This window comes from Eumetopias jubatus, unplaced genomic scaffold (assembly GCF_037043125.1).
Source record: "Eumetopias jubatus isolate StellerSeaLion01/CBP00866 unplaced genomic scaffold, mEumJub1_p1.0 scaffold_10, whole genome shotgun sequence".
Taxonomy (NCBI): domain Eukaryota; kingdom Metazoa; phylum Chordata; class Mammalia; order Carnivora; family Otariidae; genus Eumetopias; species Eumetopias jubatus.
In genome coordinates, this window is record NW_028274816.1 from 47,795,036 (window position 1) to 47,816,062 (window position 21,027).

General features: G+C 51.1%; 2 protein-coding genes and 1 long non-coding RNA gene across 4 annotated transcripts in view; 2 read left to right on the top strand and 1 right to left on the bottom strand.

Annotated features, from left to right (window-relative positions):
* Nucleotides 1-3,404: 3,404 nt before the first annotated feature.
* FFAR1 (free fatty acid receptor 1) lies at nt 3,405-4,318 on the top strand. The gene has a single exon (XM_028123608.2). The coding sequence runs from the start codon at nt 3,405-3,407 to the stop codon at nt 4,302-4,304; it is 900 nt and encodes a 299-aa protein (XP_027979409.1). The 3' UTR covers nt 4,305-4,318.
* A 3,368-nt stretch (nt 4,319-7,686) lies between these two features.
* FFAR3 (free fatty acid receptor 3) lies at nt 7,687-9,582 on the top strand. Its single transcript, XM_028123607.2, is given in 3 exon segments — nt 7,687-7,753; nt 7,993-8,948; nt 8,951-9,582. Coding segments are annotated over 2 exon segments (984 nt in total). The 5' UTR covers nt 7,687-7,753; nt 7,993-8,003; the 3' UTR covers nt 8,990-9,582.
* Nucleotides 9,583-19,962: 10,380 nt separating this feature from the next.
* Nucleotides 19,963-21,027, bottom strand: part of LOC114224434 (uncharacterized) — a 31,724-nt gene continuing 30,659 nt past the window's right edge. For both annotated transcript variants that reach the window (XR_003612369.2, XR_003612368.2), the window contains one exon: nt 19,963-20,213. This is a non-coding gene — a long non-coding RNA (uncharacterized LOC114224434). The remainder of the gene's footprint in view (nt 20,214-21,027) is intronic.

The following is a 21,027-nucleotide window of genomic DNA, read 5'->3' on the forward strand; positions in this document are numbered from 1 at the left end:
AAAACCAGACCGCCATCTGGTCTGCCACTCTTGAAGAATATAAGAAGGGGAAGCCGATGCGTCACTCTCAGCTGTTCTCAAAAGTCCCGCTGCCAAGGTCGGTCACAACCCACAGTTGCCCAAGAACTTCTTGAAAGAACTTCCCGCAAAGAACTTCTCTGCCTTGAGAAACCTCACCACTTTTCTCTCCCCTACCCTCACATCACCCGTTCCCTGTCATGTTCGCTAACTCAGACTTTCCAGCCAGGTCCTCCCAGCTTCCCCTCCACGTCTCAGGTTTGACCTTTCTCCACCTATTCTTAGAAGAAGAAACACGTAGGTAGTCCATCAGCAAGCGGATGTAAGTTCCTGGCCCGCGGTGGGCGCGCCACACGTGCCACCTTCCTTCCCTCCCTCCCTTCCCATCTGCTTGAGACCGGAATCTGCTTTCTGAGAAGACGATGTTCTGGTCATCCTTGGGATTACGGCAGACCGAGGCACTCATTTCCCCACCAACCCACTTTGTCCCCGGTGTGAAGTTAGCACTTCTGGAGGAAGGGAGGACAGCAAGAACTGTCTCATTGAGGGTAAGGGTTTGGGCTTTCTGTCTCAAGAATGAGGTCCAGGATCATTCACCCATTCAACTGTTTATTCAGCAAACATTTACCAAGCACACGTCAATGCATCCAGCATAGAACATGTGTTGGGGTACAAAAAAGGAATGACATCATCCTCATCTTGGTGATCTCTAGTCTAGGGTGCCCAAAAGGTTTTAGGGCAGGGTCCCCTCTAAAGAGCTGAAGGCAGCCCTGAACCTGGTGAGGCCTGGCCCGGGCTCCGCGGCAACCAGCAGGGGCCCTGCCATCCTGTCCGAGCCCAGCTGCTGACATAAACCTACTTCGTGACCAATTGACCGAGAGATGTGACTGTTAACAGGCCAAGAGAGTTCAAACAACTCTAAAGCCAGGGCCTCCAGAATCCAGGCAGCCCTCTATGCAGCCCCGGATCTCACGGTCCTCCCATGGCCCAGACATCCAGCGGTTCATTCAATTATTGAGCCCCTACTGTGGATGCAACAAGCAGAGGATAAAGCAGACAGAAATCTTGGGCCTCACTGACCAACATTCTAGCAGAGGGGCCAGCAAATCTGATGTCACAGGCTCGTGAGTGCTAGGAATAAACACCATGCAAGATGAAGGCAGACTGGAGCAGGGGAGGGGCCCATTTGGAGAGGGTTCGAGGAAGGCCCTCGGCAGAGATGACACTGGGCAGAGACCTGAACCGCCAGAGGCATGGGCCAAAGCAGGGATCTTGGAGATCCAACGTCTCCCTTCACGCCCTGCTTTTCTCCTCTTCCAAATGCTGGTTACAGGAGGTGAAATGGCCCTCCTTTTAACTTTTCTTCGGTTCTGTCAGTTTCTCAAAGATAAAATACTAAACAACAGATGGCAAGTTCTTCTACACCCCAAGGGAGCTGCTGGATGACATAGGTAGGACAGGGAGGCAACCAAGAATTAGTTGAGTGACTGAAGTAGAAAAAGGGGATCCGATTATTTCTTTGGAGGCAATGGTTGATATGCTGAGAATCCCATGCTGCCCTCACCGGAAGCCTGGTGGGGAGCACTTCCGGGAAACCACCAGTGAAGCTTGTTTGGGGTGACTTGTTTAGGGATTTGGAAGGATGTAGCGGCCTGATGACCGACACACGCACCCCAAAACAGAGAAGTCTGAAGTCCAGAGAGAGGCTGTGTTGTCTGTTTGAGGCAGAGACAGGCAGACAGAGAGACCCAGCCATAGTCAGAGAGAGAGAGAGAGACAGAATCACAGAGACAGCCTGTGGCCATTTTAAATCTCACTTAGGTCTTCCTAGAGGGGCAGGGTGACCCCAGCAGGGAGGTAAACGGCTGACTTCTCAGAGGCCGAGAAGAAAGCTAAGCAGCCAGTTGGAGTCTTGCACCATCTGTGCTTTAGTAAGAGCCGCTCAGTGTCCCTCCAAGTGCCCCAGAGAGAAGCCCAGCACTTCAGTGCCACCAAAGGAGACCCATCCCTTGTCTGTCCTCCTCTGCACTTCTGCCAGCACCAGAAGGTAGGGTCAGAAATTATTGTCTTCGAGCCAGAGGGGAAAGGAGAGGGAAAACCTTCTCCTCCCAAAACGTGCCCACAGCCTGTTGCAGAGACAACACCTTGAAATGATGACTCCATCATCCCACATATATCAGTCACCAAATGGACGTGGTGTGGGCCACCATAGTGTGTTATCTATGAGCGAGCGCGTAAAGCCGGGGCCTGTCCACAGGCTCATCCAGGAGGAGAGAAGACAGTGCCCAGAGCAAGTCTGAACAGGCTGGGGTGGGGTGGGACTGAGCTGTGATCTGGTTGTCCCCCGACAACCCTGCTCCTTTAAGGGACTAGCTGCACACTCCTCACGCTGCCTAGGAAAAAACCCTCAGTGCTACCCTGTCCCCTTCCTGTGTTTGCATCATCTGTTTGGACCCTCACCTCCTGGCCTCAGCTCCTGCTCGAGATGCCCCATTAGCTGCTCACCCAGGCTGCTGATGGCTCAGGCTAATGGCCCTGCCACCCCGCCCTCTCTTCCAGCTCACTGCCCAACCCGGACACCCTCCCTCAGCCCAGCCAGGGGGACTCCTGAGCCTCAGAGACAGCAGGCAGCGCCAAGAGGTGAGTCCCTCTTTCTGTGGCTCCTCTCTTCCGGCCCCACTCTGTCCTTCCCACAGACTCCTCAGCTTACCCGCTTAGCGTGCCCCCTGGAGTTGGTTAAGGTCATTCCCTATGGCACTGATGGGACCCGGCTTACCCCTGGGCTCTGCCCTGGCACCCCCTCCCTTCACCTGCCCTTGGCCACAGTCTCCACCTTACCCAAATTCTGACATCCCCCTCCCCCCGCCCGGGTAGGAGTTGCCACCCACCCTCCACCAGCTGCTCTGCAGGCTTTCTGCTGTCCCTGTTGGGGGGAGGGGGGCAGCTGCTTCCCTTCCAGGCAATTGGGGGAGGGGAGTGGATGCAGGACTCTAACTTCCAGGCCTAGGAAAAACACACACACCGTGGGGCCCAACTCTTGCTAATTTTCTACCCTTTCTCTCCCTAGTCTCAGAAATCAGGAGGTCTTTCCTCTAACGGGACGTGACCGCTTCCGTTGTGTTCTAAGAGAGGATACGGTGGAAAGAAAGCAAAGGACGGAGGGCGGGCCATCCTCACTCCGAACCCAGACTCACCTGCTCACTGGCACCACCTCCCTAGTGGGCCTCTCTGGTTGAGATAGTTGGTATCTCACTAGATGGCTTCTAATACCCTGAGCAGTCTGTGACCCCAGGGGCCCCTGACCCCCTCCCCCACGCCCCGCCCCAGGCCGACCCAAGGGTGGGGAGCAAGGGGAGCTCAGGAGCGCGGAGGCCAACCCCCGCCCCATGGACCTGCCCCCGCAGCTCTCCTTCGCTCTCTACGCGGCCGCCTTTGCGCTGGGCTTCCCGCTCAACGCCCTGGCCATTGGGGGCGCCGTGTCCCATGCCCGGCTCCGCCTCACCCCCAGCCTTGTCTATGCCCTCCACCTGGGCTGCTCTGACCTCCTGCTGGCAGCCTCTCTGCCCCTGAAGGCAGTGGAGGCCCTGGCCTTGGGCGCCTGGCCTCTGCCGGCCCCACTCTGTCCTGCCTTTGCCCTGGCCCACTTCGCTCCGCTCTATGCTGGCGGGGGCTTCCTGGCTGCCCTGAGCGTCGGCCGCTACCTAGGGGCTGCCTTCCCCTTGGGCTACCAAGCGGCCCGGAGGCCGCGCTATTCCTGGGGGGTGTGTGCGGCCATATGGGCCCTTGTCCTCTGTCACCTGGGGCTGGTGTTTGGGCTGGAGGCTCCGGGAGGCTGGATGGACAATACCACCAGCTCCCTGGGTATCAACACACCAGTCAACGGCTCTCCAGTCTGCCTGGAGGCCTGGGACCCAGCCTCAGCGGGCCCTGCTCGCCTCAGCCTCTCTCTCCTGCTCTTCTTCCTGCCCCTGAGCATTACAGTGTTCTGCTACGTGGGCTGCCTCCGGGCACTGGTCCGCTCAGGCCTGAGCCACAGACGGAAGCTAAGGGCAGCCTGGGTGGCTGGCGGGGCTCTGCTCACGCTGCTGCTCTGCTTAGGACCTTACAATGCCTCCAATGTGGCTGGCTTCCTGCACCCCGACATGGGAGGCTACTGGCGGAAACTGGGGCTCATCACAGGGGCTTGGAGTGTGGTGCTCAACCCGCTGGTGACTGGCTACTTGGGAGGGGGTGCTGGGCGGGTAACAAGTGTGGCAAGAACGAAAGGAGGGACATCCCAGAAGTAGTAGCCACTGCTGGGGTGAAGGGGCATGGAGCAGGAGAGCCTGGCTTCTTGTCCGGGCCCCTGGAGCCCGGAGCCAAAGGAACTGCAGGGCAGCCTGGCCTGGGAGCATCCTTGGACCTGCTATGGAAAGAACTGAGCCTGGCAGAAGACTGCATCCCAGCTGGAGGGAAGAACGGAGGCCAGGGGCTAGGTCACAGAAGGAAGGTAAGCTTGCCTCTGTGCGTATCAGCACGACTCCCCACCTCTGCCTGTCCCTCTTCTCCTCCTGCCCCACCTGCCAGGGCTATGGAAGTTTTCTTCCAATCTAGAGGAAATGCCACTCTGATGATACACTTTGGGGGATGCTACTCCCAAAATGCTTCCTAGGAAAGAACAGTTTAATTTCTGAGTAAGAGAAGAGGCAGGAGGCAAGATATTGATGCTGTTATACCATGTGGAACTCACAAGAGGGCAGCATTGGAACTGTGAACAGGAAGTTGGTAGGAAAAGCTGCTTCAGCACGGAGAAAAAATACCAGCAACACCAGAAATAGTCACAAACAAATACAGAGTCTCTAAGATGTGACAGTCACCACATCAAGCGCTTTAAAAGTGTGGTCCCATTTCACACAATCCTTTGATTTGGCCATGCAGCTGCTGTACAGATGGGCAGGTGGTTCACTGCACAAGTGTGCCAGGCAGACGGGCAAACTGACTAAATTCTAACCTGTGTTTGCTCGCCAAGCCATGTGCCTGGCATGAGGCTGCTTCCATCCAGAGGAAGGAACATGTTATCCTAATTTGAACAAAGATACCACGCACTCCTCGAGCAGTGCATCCTGGCGGAGGGTGCTGCCACCTGGGGGGGGGTGTGCCTTTTCCTAATTTGTACAGAGGCACAGCATAAGTCAGCTACAGTCCCTGACCAAGTATTATCACCGTCTTTGCAGGTTAAGAAATTTTCCCGAGGCTCTACAGCAAGGAAGGGGTGGGATGTGGGATGCAATCCTTCAAGGCAAGACCCCCAAGGGTTAGGGGGCATTTGAAACACTTGGGGTATCAGGGTGAATGCCCGTCCTTGTGGTCCACTTTGCAAAGGTGAATGGTGGCACCCTGAACCCCAAGAGAGTGGGTAGAGGAGAGTGGCCATGGAGGAGACAAACATCTGGGTATCTGCTCTGATGAAGCAACTTGTTCCTCTAAAGACGTTAATGCCACGAACACGTAAGACACAGAAAGGCTGGCTACGTGCCTGGCGTGCACGAACCGGTTTATACAAGCTATCTCTTTCTATGCATAAATGTCTACGAGGGCAAGGAATTTTATTTGCTGATATATTCCCAGCACCTAGAGGGGAGCTTGGCACATAGTAGGCTCTCAACAAATGTTTGCTACAGGAATGAATGTTCACAATAGCCTTCCAAGGAAAATGTTATTTCCTGTTTTATAATTAAATGATAACAGACCAGAGAAGTTACGTAACTTGCCTGAGGCTCCGCAGAAGCGAGAAACAAGTTTATTCCCTGCACAGTGGTGAGAGCAGAGAACTTCAGGGTAAGCCGACCTCCAGCCCAAGTGGCCTCACTGCCCCCCTCCCAGAAAGCCAGGGACCGCTCTCTCTCCCACTGCTTGGGAGCACCTGCTGCTGCTGGACCACTTCTTCCGGTGAATTGTGCCTGCTCCTAGGGGTGGAATTTAGTTCCACTCGGGGTCCCTGAAGCCCCACACTATCTGCCGCCAGCACCCTCATGACGCTTGCCCCTTAAGCCCAAAGCCTTCTACAAGGGTCCCCCCAGCAGGTCAGCCTGTGCACCTGCCATTCTTTTGCCTTAAGTGCTTCCCCAGTGGTTCTCTGCCTCTGTGCTGAGGCCTTATTACCCTCTGACCACTCCATCCCCCGAGACCTCACTCCACCAAACCCATGATGGCAAAAACTGTTTTTAACAACTAATTTGAGATAAAATAGATATCTCATAAAATTCACCCATTTTAAGTGTACAAGTCAATGCTTTTTAGCAAATTTACTAAGGTATGCAACTGTCACTATCATCCAGTTTAGGACATATTCATCAGCCCAGTAAGACCCCGTCCTGCTCATTTACAGTTAATCCCCCTAAGTCCCTGGGGCAACCAGTAATTTACTTTCTGTAGATACAAATTGGCCTGTTCTGGATATTTCATATAAATGGAAACATAGAGTGTATGGCCTTTTATGTCTGGCTTGTTTCACTTGGCATGTTTTTGAGGTTCTAGTAGTCATAGGTATTTCATTCCATTTTACTGGCAAATAGTAATCCATCGTATGGACATGCCACACGATCCATCCATTCACCAGCTGATGGACCACTGGGGGTCTGGTGGGTTTCTACTTTTTGGCTATTATGAATAATGCTATTATGAACATTGCTGAAGTAGATACCTATGTGGAGCTGGATCACATGGTAAATTGATATTAACTGTTTTAAGAAACTGCTTTCAAAGTCACTCTACCACTTTATATTCTTACCAGCAATGTCTGAGAGGAGTCCCATTCCTTCACCTCCTGCCCACCATTTGGCATTGTCCAATTTTTTGCCCATAGCCATTCCAGCGGATATAAAATTGTTATCTCACTGTGCTCCATAAATATTTGAATGAATAAATCCATAATCTCTGAAGTCAGACAGAACTGGGGTTTGAACCCTGGTGGTGATTCTTAATGAGCTGCATTGCCCGGAGTGAGTCACCTCCCCACAGGGAAGCCCGAGGACAGAGTGGCGATGCCCTCAGAGGCAGAGGGTCTGCTATGGATTATGCGCCCCCTAAATAGTCATTGTCATCATTAGTCTTATTATTACCATCACCCCGGAGACAAGCCCACACTAGTGAGGACTGGGATGATGGCAGCTGACATCTGTTAAGTACTCACCGCAACACGCCAGGTTCCTTTCTCAGCCCTTGACAGGTATTAATGCTTTCATCTAATGACAACCCCATGAAATTGGTACTGTGATGGTCCCTGCTTTGCAGATGAGGAAGCGGAGATAGAGAGTTTAGGTCACTTGCCCAGATCACAGAGTCAGTGATAGAGCCAGCAGCGTACCCAGACCACTGGCCCCAGATTCCAGGCTCTCCATTACTGCCGCATGCTTCCTGCCCTTACAAGGCAAATTGGATGACTGCCATCCCGGAGGAGCAGATAAAAATCAAGTGGAGGATCCGGAAGGGGAAGGTGAAGTCGGCGCAGGGCTGGCTCGAGCATCCCCTCCGAGACAGCCCAAGAGCCAGGCACATAGTCATTGGAATTTGCTCCTTATTTTGCATACTGGCACAGTGCTGGTAAAGGAGCTAAAGGCATCTTTTGTGCAATTGCTCAACAGTGAATGATGTCATGGGTCTTTATCAGTTCTGCCAGATAAATAGCTAACTTACACTGTTCTGCAGAAGTCGGCAAAGTGCTGGGGACAGAGCAGTTGGGTTCTCAAATAAACAGGTGAGCATGGGGCCATGAGGGACTTGGAAGGGGGCCCCTTGGTGGGAAGGGACAGGGGACAGGGCATGACCAGGAAGACAGGCAGGCTGACCCTGCTGGAGAAAGCATCAGGTGGCATGCGGTGGTCGGGGGTGGGGGGTGACGGTTCCCTGTCAATGGTTGAGATGCTGCTGGCATGGGGAACGAAGGTCCCCCCCCCCACCAGACTGCCCCCTCCATCTAGCTGTCTCTTTCTCCAGTGGCCAGCACCATGGGCACAAGCCCGAACTTATCCTTCTTCCCCGGCGATCACTGGCTCTACTTCTCCGTGTACCTCTTCACCTTCCTCGTGGGGCTCCCCCTCAACGTGATGGCCCTGGTGATCTTCGTGGGCAAGCTGCGGCGGCGCCCAGTGGCCGTGGACGTGCTCTTGCTCAACCTCACCCTCTCAGACCTGCTCCTGCTGCTCTTCCTGCCGTTCCGCATGGTGGAGGCTGCCAATGACATGCGCTGGCCCCTGCCCTTCATCTTCTGTCCCCTCTCCGGATTCCTCTTCTTCACCACCATCTATCTGACCTCCCTCTTCCTGGCAGCTGTAAGCATCGAGCGCTTTCTGAGCGTGGCCTATCCGCTATGGTACAAGGCCCGGCCCAGGCCTGGACAGGCCGGCCTGGTCAGCGGGGCCTGCTGGCTCCTGGCCAGCGCTCACTGCAGTGTGGTCTACGTCATCGAATTCTCAGGGAACTCCTCCTACAGCCAGACTATCAATAGCACTTGCTACTTGGAATTCCAGGAGAACCAGCTGGCTATTCTCCTGCCTGTCAGGCTGGAGATGGCTGTGGTCCTTTTTGGGGTGCCCCTGCTCATCACCAGCTACTGCTATGGCCACCTGATATGGGTGCTCAGCAAGGGAGCCAGCTACCAGAGGTGGAGGAGGGTGGTTGGGCTTGTGGCAGCCACCCTGCTCAACTTCCTCGTCTGCTTTGGGCCCTACAACGTGTCTCATGTCGTGGGCTACATCCAGGGTAAAAGCCCGGCGTGGAGAAGTTATGTGCTGCTTCTTAGCACCCTGAATTCCTGTGTTGACCCCCTTGTCTACTACTTCTCATCATCCGGATTCCAGGCTGACTTTCACGGGCTGCTGAGAAGGCTGACTGGGGGCTGGGGCCCTTGGAGGCAGGAGGGCAGCGTGAAGCTGAAGGAGAAGAATGAGGAGGGGGGCAGCCACAGGAGCTGTCCGACATAGAGAACAAGTAGTGGACTCCAGGAGGGCTTTGGAGCCAGCAGCCGAATGACTGGGCAGTTCCTAGCTCGAGTCAGGCAGGACCGGGGAGTGGGGGGCTGGGGGCTGATGCAGCCGGGGCGGAGCAGGCACCCAGACTTCCCAAGGACATGCTCGCCCAAGCCCAGCTCTCGATCTTACCCAACTGCCCTCCTTTCCCATCTCCCTCTGCCCCTGGCCCCCCCAACGCCGTGGATTCGGCCCTGGGAGATAGTCAGGATGAGAGCATGCGCTGGAGAAAAATGAGCTCCCATGGCAGCAGGCCGGCTGCTGTGCTTTTTGGAAGGGAAAGGAGGAGCTGAGAGCAGTGACCAGGGACTGAGGGAGCTGCCTGGTGGCCTGGGACAGGAGGGGGAAGAAGCCATCCTTCAGAGCCTCTCCTACCCAGCAGGTCAAGAGTGGGTACACAGGACCCCAGGCCTGAGGGAGCATCCTGCTTTCATGTGGATTTTTCCAAAAAGTTTCCATTGTTCAGTAAATTCAGACTTTCAGGGACATAAATGAAAAATGACAGAAGAAAAATTACCTAAATAAATCTGGTAGCAAGTAAAAGAGAACGGTCTTTCCTTATTCTCTGTGGGGTTTTTTGTTTGTTTCGTTTCGTTTTGTTTTGTTTTGTTTTAGAGAGAGAGCACGCACACGTGCGAGTGAGGTGGGGCGGTGCAGAGGCAGAGGGAGAGAGAATCCCAAGCAGGCTCCACACCCAGCACAGAGCCCAACGCAGGGCTCCATCTCACGACCCTGAGAGATCATGACCTGAGCTGAAATCAAGAAATCAAGAGTTGGATGCTCAACTGACTGAGCCACCCAGGTGCCCCTGTCTTTTTCTTATGCTATATCTGGGCCAAATGGGATTGGTGGATGGAAGGATAAAACACCTAGACTCCGAAGGAAAAGGGCTAAAATGCCTAGATGTCGGGAGAGGATCTGGATTGGAGGAATAAAAGTACCAGCTAACCTACGTGAAGGACTTGGCCTCACCCACTGTCTTCTTCGATCCTCTCAGTAACCGTGTGGCAGGCACTATCATTATTCTCGCTTTGCAGATGAGGGGATGGGCCCAGAAGGTGAAGGCTTCTACCTGAGATCCTCTGTCAGTAAGTGACTACAGCAGGATTGGAGGCCGGAATTAGCTGACTCCTAATCCCATGCCTCTGCTCCACTCTGCTCTTCTGCCTCCAGCTGTGTATCATCCACAGAGAGGGGGCCAAGTCTGGCTCCCAGAGCCAGCGAGACAGTCTGGCCAGGACAGATGTAAACAGGCCACGAGGACAACTGGAACGGCATGCAAAGCAGCTCGACTCTCGGTGTTGCTAAGTCCTCTTCCCTTGTTATTAGAAACCCGCTCGAAAAAACAAAGCTCATCAGTCAACACAGTTGACTTCAAAGATAGTCTTAAGAGCTATTTTTTTCAAGATGTGATCATTGAGTAAGCTTTCCTTTCCTACGCAAGGGTGGTGCATGAGAAAGCATGGGTTAGAGCCTCCACTCCCAGCAAGGCAACCACAGAAATGCGGGCACCTGTCTGTATTCACTCAGCTTTAGTTCAAAAACATTTGTTGTGCACCTACTGTGTGCAGGTGGCTGGGCTGAGAACTGCAAAGACTTTTAATATGAACGTGTTTAGCATCGGCTTTCTTCCTGGGGTGAGGGTCACTGGAGAACCAAGGGCTGGCAGTGGGTGGGGGATTGGATTTCAGATGGAAGGGGAGAGACATCATCTCGGTAAAGAGATGGAAGCATGAGCTGTCTCTCTGACCTATGACTCATCTTCTGTCCCAAGGCACTCAGCCCTGGTGACAGCTAAGAAGTTAATATAAACATGAGACTACATGGTTCAGAAAGGGAACAAAGGTGACATTGAGTCTTGTGACTCCAGAATTGGTAACAAGGGCCCAACTCAGAAAAAAAGGAGTTGCAAACCCCACATTCTAGAGAGAGCCATGAAGGACAGGAGCCTGACTCCTCTCCCAGGGTTTATAATGAGGGAGAAGAGGTGGCTCAGAGGGCTTTGCTGCTTCCAACTATCAGCCAGCACTACCCCCTCCCCGGTCTGTATAAGCAAAAGGCTAGGGGTGGGGAGGTGAAAAGTCATCAGAGGCTGGACCTTTGTCTGGGCCGTGGTGAGGGGACTGTGGCAGCATTTTCCATACCTTGCGGAAGCCAAGGGAAAGGGGTGCTCAGGGAATGGCAGGTGTATTCTGCGACCACTGCCCTGTGCCCATCTAGGCAGAGAAATGAGACCGGCAGACAGGTGGCGTGGGAGCGTCTATGTGCGTGACGAGCAACATGCTCTCTCACCAGTTGGCCGAGCAAGCAGGTGGGAGTTCCCCATGGGTGAGGTGGAAATTCTAGATGCTGGAAGAGGTCAAACCAGGTTGGCTCTCCCAAGACAGAGGTCAGAAGAACTCAATTCTAGCTGCAACAGAGAGCCAATAAGTGGGCATCTGACGCATAATGGACACCAAAAGCTACTCAATATTTAGCTAAAGCAGTGTTCTTCAAACTTTTTCGTGTCTCTGTCCCCTCAAGGAGCCTTTTTGGGTATTTTTTTTTCCTATTCATCACCTTCTTCTCCCCTGCCCGTGAAATTTTAATACAACAGACACACTAGATACCTGTTTATGGGTACAGCCCTTTGGAAGACCACAAACCATCACTCCCCTGCAACTCATTTCACCTCTTTGAGGGGCAATGTTGGCCCTGCTGAGAATGCATGAGCTAGAGAAGTAGTCTTGCATCACAGAGTGATAAAGCCCATCTCACACAACAGCAGCCCAGCGAAGTGATGTTTATTAGGCTGCTGGAGCAAAGGAGACCACATTCCAAAGGAAGCATGGGTGTCTCACGAGAGAAGAGACAGGGTTATTTTAGGATTTGGGGTGAGGGGAATGTCTGGGTGAACTTTCAGCAAAGCAGTGCTTGACCGGCTCAGAGCAAAGAGACCTGTATGCAAAGAGGTCAATGTCAGGCCCAGGCTGAGAAGTGGACTTGGGGTCCTGTTCCTTTGGAAAATACGAAGAGAAGATAAAGGCAGAATTCAGGGTCTGAAAACTCTTTTTCTGAAGCTCTGGGGGTTGAAAAGCTAGGCTGCTTCTCGGTGTCACATGCTCCCACTCAGATCATCTGAGCAGCAGCGGGATGTTCCATTCTTCACTGACCAGATTTCAAACAGCCGAGTTTCTGACAGCGGGATTTTAGAAAGCAAGGGTTCTCAGCAATATAATTTTGTTAAGTAACAAAACAAGTTTTTCAAGATTTACAAAAGGAACTCATCGATGGCCATTATGGAGGAGGAGATTTTTCCCTCCTAGAAGGAAGGGTCCCCCTTTCAGCAAGCCCGAAGGCAGCACAACCCAGAAGGACGGGAGGCAGGGCAGACGTGACCCATCCCTGCCGCAGGTACCCTGGGCTGGAAGTCAGGTTTCAGCGTATAAGGAACAGAGAGGAGGCCAGAAGTTTTAAATCTCCACGTGTGACCAGAAACTGAGGGAGGCTACTCACAAAGTCATTAAGAAACTGACAGAGAGGGGCACCGGGGTGGCTCAGTCGGTTAAGTGGTCGCCTTCAGCTCGGGTCATGATCCCAGGGTCCTGGGATCGAGCCCCACATCAGGCTCCCTGCTCAACGGACGGGGAGCCTGCTTTTCCCTCTCCCTCTGCCTGCCGCACCCCCTGCTTGTGCTTGTGCTCCCTCTCTCTCTCCCTGTCAAATACATAAATAAATAAATAATCTTTAAAAAAAAGAAACTGGCAGAGACTGTTCGCTACGGCTTGACCAATAGCAGTGACTGTCGCAGGCTTGTGCAGCAATAAGTTCAAAGTATTTGTATACCAGTGCCCACCAGAGGAGGGCAGAGGGGCAGGCAGGAAAGCAGCAAGAAAACTGGCTACGGTGAGGCAGGCTGACTTGCTGACTTTTCCCGAGTTGAATACACCACCTGTGACCAGAGCCTTTGGCTGTTTTAGCAAGTGGCCTCTCAGCCTGGGAATGTGCCTGGCAGGGCAAAGAAGCTGTGATGCAGAGCAGGAGAGGTCAGTCTGCCTCGACTGGATGCTGGGGAGGGGGGCGAAAACTAGACCAGGTCAGGGTTGGGGGAGCAGGAAGGAAGATGAAGAACAGATGCAGGTGAGCAAGAAGCCTGGGACTTTGCAAAATTAGTTGCAACAATCACCCCAAAGCAGGAAGCAGAGCGGCAATAAAGGTGAAAGAATGTGGAAAACGTTAGGCCATAGATTCTGGGAGAGGGGAATTGTAAGTGGAACACAGAGTCTGCCGTGGAGGAAAAAATAAAGTGAAATAGTGTGCGAAAGTGCTCAACTTTTTACCTTCCTCTCTCTGACATGACCTCTTTGGTTAAAAAAAAAAAAAAAGAACCCAAGGCAATATAGGTAGTTGTGGCCCCTAAAACCCTGCAGCGTCTGTGAGAAGCCTGCTGACTTCCCTTTAAGGCCAGTTCTGAAAAACCATCCGAACAGAGGGAGATCAAGGCACCAAGATGGCGGCCTGAGATCTAGCAAAAGGATGCTGGGATCACATTCCAGAAAAGAATGGGAGAGAAGAAATGAAGTTTGAGGAACCTGGTGGGCGTGGGATGGTGCACAGAGCTCACAACCCCCCCACCCACCCATGGAAGCGTGGAGTGAGTGGAGAGGAAAATGTTGCAGAAGAGGAAATGGGTCAGAAATGTTTTTGGAAGGGAGGTGACTTTACCGAATTTAGACTCATTTCACTGAATTTAGACAACCAAATCAATCATCCCCTCATGCAAACCCCCTAGTCCCAGGGTCAAATTGTAATTGGCACTAACCACAACAATATCGTTCCCCTTTATTGGTGACTGCTCTCAGAATGTACACACAATGACCCAAGTCCAGACAATAAAAGGTAAGAAATCTGCTGGGGGAGGGGGACGTCTGGGAAAGATTTTTCTCCATACTGAAAGAGACAGATGTGTGAGGAGCTGCCCTCTCCCTTCCTGGTTTGGAAACTTTTACATGAGGATGTGATACTTGGAGCTGTAGCAGACACTTGGGGGCCATAAGGCCACAAACTTGAGGAAGGAAGCTAATAAGCTCAGGAAGCCAGAGAAGAAGGATAAAAAAGGCCTTGCTGAGCTGGGATCCCCACCTGCACACTCACTGTCGATAAACATTCCTATAACTGACTCACTATTAGCCAGAGAGTCTCTAACTTGTAGCAAAGGCATCTTAACTGTAAAGATAAACCTCTATCTAAACAAGCCTCTATCTAAGCATCCTATATCCTACTAGAATCCACTCGGTGACATCTTCTCATCTTCTAACTAATTTTATGATCCTGGAATTTCTTTCTTTTTTTTTTTTTAAAGATTTTATTTATTTATTTGAGAGGGAGAGAATGAGAGATAGAGAGCACGACGAGAGGGAAGAGGGTCAGAGGGAGAAGCAGACCCCCCGCTGAGCAGGGAGCCCGATGCGGGACTCGATCCCGGGACTCCAGGATCATGACCTGAGCCGAAGGCAGTCGCTTAACCGACTGAGCCGCCCAGGCGCCCCGTGATCCTGGAATTTCTAAATTCTGACTATGTGCTTTGGAGGAACTATGAAACCCTAGTGTATATCCTACCTATCACAGCTAGACTCAAGGAAGATTTCTTATGAGTCCCGTCAAGTAGCTCTGGCACCAAGATGTCAGGACTCCCCTCATTCGAAGGCTTTTGAGAGCTGACTGGCTGGGTCCCTGCATGGACACAGCATTACAAGACAAAAACAAAACAAAACAAAAGAACAAAACCTACTGGATGGGACCCTCTTTGAGGTTGAATATCATCTGACTGACAGTGTGTGCTGCAGGCGCCTCTCCTTTTATTGATAAAAATTCCCATGCTTATCACGGGACACAGATTGTCATGGAAACAAGAGAAGGTTGAACGAGTGGCGATCATGAACGATGTCCTCAGTGTTCTTAGAAACAGGAGAGCTACGCAGTCTTCTTGCCTGTGGAGTCACCGTCAGATGCCTAAATGGCTAGCTACATGAAGATGACAAGATGTGTTCCTGGATGCCTAATTCACCACTTAACAGTGTGTGTGCACAATTAGGGGCTTGTGGCTTACCTTGTCCCTGCCCCCCCACCCTTTCTAGTAATCGCTGCCTAGTGGTTCTCAGCACTCAAAGCACAACCCTCATCTTTCTGACACCCTAGAGACCTCCTTCAGAATAACTCCTTGTTTGCTTATCCCTTGGAAAACAATCAAATTACATGCTGTGAATCAAAAGGTCAGCCACAAAAGACATACACAGGAAAGTTCACTGCGGAGTGGACTGAACAAACAGGCCCGCAAGCTTGGGCCCTGGTTGAGGGTGCTGACAGTGTTCCTGCTGTTGCACGCGTGCCCGCCGTACCCCAGCCAGCCTTGGTGAGGTATCGGGCCAGGCTCTGGGACAAGAGAAACACACGAGGGCTTGGGAGGCATCCCTTCTGACCTCACAACGCAGCAATGCCCTCCTAGGTGTTACTCGGGAGGATGAGAGCAACCCTGAACACACAGATCGTACATAAATATTCACAGCGGCTTTAATCACCATAGCCCCAAACGGGAAATGGTACAGGTGTCCATCGAGAGAGAATGGATTTAAAAACCGTGATGTAGCCATGCAACAGAATACCGCCAGGCAATAAAAGTAGCGAACTGCTGACCTAGGTAACCATATCCTCTGACTCTGATACCGTGATTTATAATAACAAATATATTTGGACTTCAGCCAAGGGTCTTAGTTGCTCCTCAGCCCATTCCTGCCATAGAGCTCCTAAAACCCTTGGGATTTCCTAAGTGATGAGAGCAACAAAGAAGTCTTTTGTTATGCTGAGGTCACTCTTGGACCTCCACCTAAGGATGGGGCTGGCTGGTTGCCAAGGGAACCAACTGAGGGATCAGAGGGTTGGAGAGGGGACAGGGGCTGGAGGCTGAATCAATCCTGATGGTCAGTGATTTAATCAACCTTGCCTGGGTGATGAAGCCTCCATATAAACTCAAAAGGGTGGGGAGCAGAATGTTTCCAGTTGGTGAACACGTGGAGATTTGGGGGACAGCAGTGAGCCAGGAGAGGGTATGGAAGCTCCACACCCCTTCCCCATCCTGTACCTTGCCCTGTGTGTCTCTTCTATCCTGCTGTCCCTGAGTTGTAGCGTTTTACAATAGATGAGTAATCTAGCAAGTAAAATTTTTCGGTGAGTTCTGCGAGCCGCTCTAGCAAATTAACCGAACCCGAGAAGGGGGTCATGGGAACCTCCAATATGGAGCCATTGGGTCAGAAGCACAGGTGGACAAACTGGACCAAGTGTCTCAAGTGATGGTGGGGCGTGAGTGTGGGGTGGGGGGCTGAGGGGAGGGGGAGGGTAGTCTTGTAGGGCTGAGCCCCGTAACCTGTGGAACGTGACACTATCTCTAGGGAGAGAGCGTCAGAATTAAGTTGAATCACAAGACACCCAGCTAGTGTCCAGAGAATTGCTTGGTGATGTGGGGGGAGCCAGCCCTGCCCCTGGTTAGAATTGGTACCAGAACCCCTACACTGGCAGAAAGCAGATGAGTGGTTGCCAGGAGCCAGGGACGAGAAGGGGAGGGGACTGACGGGGAAGATGCCAGAGGGGCACCTGAGGGGGATAGAAGTATTCTATAACTTGATTGGGGCGGGGGTGACACAGATTTCTACATTTGCCAAAACTAATCCAACTCTAGGCTTAAAATGGATGCATTTTATTGTGTGTAAATTTAGCCTTTCTAAAAACAGTTGATTACAAAAGTCACGTCACCTTGCCTCTCTGGGTCACCTCATATTATGTGTGTACAGAATGTCGGCCGTTCATCTTCCCCCGTTTCGACAAGCCACGCAGGTCTCTGCCTTCGCTGTGCCACTCTGCAGACGTGACAGCTGCAGGACGACCCAGGTTGCCGGAAAGGACCGACAACACGGTGCAACCAGGTGAGAAATGGCAACCGGCTTTTATCTGGGTGCTGGAGACCCACGGGGCATAGCGGGGATGAGGCCAACGGGGGAATGCGCAGCTCGTCACAACACAACTGTCTTGTTGCTGAGGGCTGTGGGTTTGCGGCTGCCCTATCTTCCAATTCTTCTAGTTGAAAACCCAGCTGTTGCTGCTGGCTTTGAAATCTTGCCTTTTTTTTAAGCGGATACAATGTTAATGTTACTGTTGTGTGTGGTGAACACGAGACAGGCCTGCGGGTTGTGGTCTGGTGCCCAGGCCTGGATCCAGTGTGTGGTCTCTGCAGCAGCAGAGGCTGAGGAGGGTTCAGCTACTGGGAATGGGTGGGGAAAGAAGCGGGAGGAAGTGTCGTTTTGCTACAAGTGCAGCTCTGAGATAACTTTGCCCAGATCAGCTGGCAAACAGTTGCAGAGATCTGCTGACTTTCTAAAATCATTCTTAGCATTTCCAAGTTCCCGCCTGCCCCAGCAGCCCGGGTCTGAGAGCTGTGCCCCCTCCCCCTACCCCCGACCCCCGCCCTTGAGGGAGGTCTCTGGAGAACATAGGCAGAGGGAGCAGAGGAGCCCCATGGAGGAGCTCCCACAATCTCCAGGGCCCTCTATCTCGACCCTGGCCCCTCCTTCTGCCCCTAAGCTCTGGAAGCCATTGTTCTGGAAGGCTGTCCCCTTTTGCTCTTGCTCTCCACCCGCTCTCCTCAGGTGTTCTCATCCATGACCACAGCCTTAGTCATGGATGGCTCCCAAATTTCCATCGCCAGCCCAACTCTCGTGTACTCAACTGTGAACATCTCAACTTCACACGTCCCAACCGAGCTCTTCATTCCCTCCCCCAGAGCTGTCCCCCGTCTGAGCCTAGGCCACGCCAGTGAGTAGTGGCAACACCATCTACCTATCCGCCCATGCCAGAAACCCAGGAATGGTTTTGGTTTTTTTAATTAAAGGTTTAATTCTTTTTTTTTAAAGATTTTATTTATTTATTTGAGAGAGAGAGAGAACACGAGACGGGGGGAGGGTCAGAAGGAGAAGCAGACTGCCCGCTGAGCAGGGAGCCCGATGCAGGGCTCGATCCCGGGACTCCAGGATCATGACCTGAGCCGAAGGCAGTCGCCCAACCAACTGAGCCACCCAGGCGCCCTTAAAGGTTTAATTCTTATGTTTAAAATGATCATACAATAAAAAGGAACTTTTTCAGGGAGGACTATACAGTTCTGTGAATTTTAACACTCATGGATTCCTGTAACCACCACCGTAATCAAGATAAAGAACAGTTCTAGTCACATCCTCCCCTGGCTCCTAACCACTGGACAACCACAGATCTATCGCAGTTTTTATCTTTTAAAATGCCACCTAAATGGAATCAAACAGTCGCTAACCTTTTGACACTGGCTTCTCTCACTGGGCACAATGTCCTTGAAATTCACCTCAGTTGCTGTGAGCATCATGGTTTGTTCCATTATCTGGCTCTGCCACAACGTGCCCATCTACACACCTGTAGGTTGGGCAGTTGTGGACAGAGCTGCTCGAAACATTCATGTACAGGTGTCTGTGTGGACTCAAGTTTTCATTTCTCTAGGTTAAATATCCAGGAGAGGCATGGCTGCGTCATCTGGTAACTGTATGTTTAACTTTTAAAGAGACCTTCCGCCTGTATGTTGGTGGTGGTACCGTTCTGCATTCCTTCCAGCAATATGAGAGATTCGGTTGCTGCACAACTTTGCAGCACATGGTGGGGTGGCGTTTCTATTTTGGCCATTCGGACAGGTGTCTCGTGGGCAGAAAGCCATTCTTGAAGCCTGCTCCTTTACGGCCCACAGGCAATTTATCATCAAGTCCTACTGCTTCTATCTCCAAATTATGTCTTGCATGAATCTGCTTCTCGGTAGAATGCACGGCAACCATTATCTGTCACCTGGACTACAGAAGCTGCTAACCTGCTTTTTCTTCTTGTCCTTAACCCCGTAAGTCCACGCCACAGCCAGAGGCACCGCTGAAGAACACTAACTGGATCAGGTCATTGTCCACTGTCCATTCCTCTCCCCTCTTCCCGGCCTCCCGGGCCCTGTGCCATCTGGCCCCACCTCTCAGAGTTTCTAAGCTCCTGGGGGGCCAACCCACCTTCACTGACATCACTGTGCTGGCCCAGCCTCAAGCAGGCCAAGCTCTCGATCTCCACACACAGTCTCTTCCATGCTTGACCTGGCTGACTCACCTCTTCCTTCAGGTTTTCTCCCCAATGTCACTCTTCAGCGAGGTCTTCCCTGAGCACTCAATCTCAAATAGCCCTCCCCCACCTTGACATTATCTCACACTGTGCTATGACAGTTTGGTTTATGTATTTGTCTGTTCATTTGCTTAATATGTGATTTCTCCCTATAGATTGGGAAGCCCTTGACCGCAAGTCACCGTGTCTATTTTACTCATTACTGCATACCCAGGTGCCTAAAACAGTACCTAGCACAGAGTAGGCATTTGGTATTTGATAAATGAATGAATAATAAAAAGTATCTCTGATTTTCCACTCTTATAAATAATGCTACAAGGAATATCCTCTTCTATAAATGCTAGTGCATTTATACATTTCCTAAAAGGGGTACTGCAATATTACATGGTATATATATTTAATTTTTTTTATAAATATTGACAAATTATCCTCCCCAGCTGAATCAACTCTCTGTTCCCTAACCATCTGTAGGAGACTTCATAACCTTGCCAACAGGGGAAATAGCATATTTTAATTTTTTTAAGTTGACATTTAATTTTTTTTTTTTAAGTAGGCTCCACACCCAGGGTGGAGCCCAACACAGGGGCTCAAATTCATAACCCCAAGATCAAGACCTGAACTGAGATTCAGAGTCGGACGCTTAAACAACTGAGCTACCCAGGTGCCCCTTTTAAATTGACATTTAAAATTTAGTAACTCAGTGTATTAGGGTGCTCCAGAGAAAGAGCTAATAGGATGTGTGTATACATAGAAAGAGATTTATTTCAGAAATTGGCTCATGTGATTGTAGTGATTTGTGAGCCCAAAATCTGATGGAGGAGGCTGGCAGGCTGGAGACTCAGGTCCAAAGGGTTGCAGTTCAAGTCCAAAGGCAGTCTTGGCTGGGAGACAGGAGTCAATGTTGCAACTGAAATCTGAAGGCAGTCTGCTGGAGAATTCCCTCTGGCTCAGGGAAGGTCAGCTTTCCATTCAGGTCAACTGATTGGATGAGACCTACCCACGTTAGGGAGAGAAATCTGCTTTACTCAGTCTACCAATTGAAATGTAAATATCATCCAAAAACATCCTCACAGAAACATCGGGAATAACAGTTGACCAAATATATGGGCACTGTGGCCCAGCCAAGCTGATGCATAAAATTAAACATCCATTCAGTACTATTTTAACTTTAAGTTCTCTGATAAAAAGTGAGGTAGCCAATATTTGCCTATTGAATATAGTCATTTATGTTTCTTCCTATAGTTGCCTTTTTCTTATTTAGTTTGCAGGATATTTGCATATCTTTGAATAGATATTCAAACAAACCCTTTATCAGTTATAGATGTAGAAAGAGGGTCTTTTAGTTTGTTAATAACTTTTTCCATAGCTTTATATTTTTTTAAGATTTACTTATTTATTTGAGAGAGAGAGAGAGAGAGAGAGAGAGAGAGAGAGAGAGCATGCGCACGGGGCGCAAACAGTGGGAGGGGCAGAGAGAGAGAGAAAATTCTGAAGCAGACTCCCCGCTGAGCACGGAGCCCGATGTGGGACTTGAGCATGACCTGAGCGGAAATCAAGAGTCGGCCGCTTAACCAACTGAGCCACCCAGGCACCCCCATAGCTTTATATTTTTATGTGCTAAAATTTATCATTTCTTCTAAGACTTCTACATTTATGTCATGCTAGAAAAAAGTCTTCTCATTTACAGGGCTTAAAAATGATCTCATATAATACCTATACAACTTCTATAGTCTTTGAAGACATATTTGATCTTTGATACACCTGGGTTTTACTTTTGTTGTCTAATTGCAACTCTTCCAAACTCTTC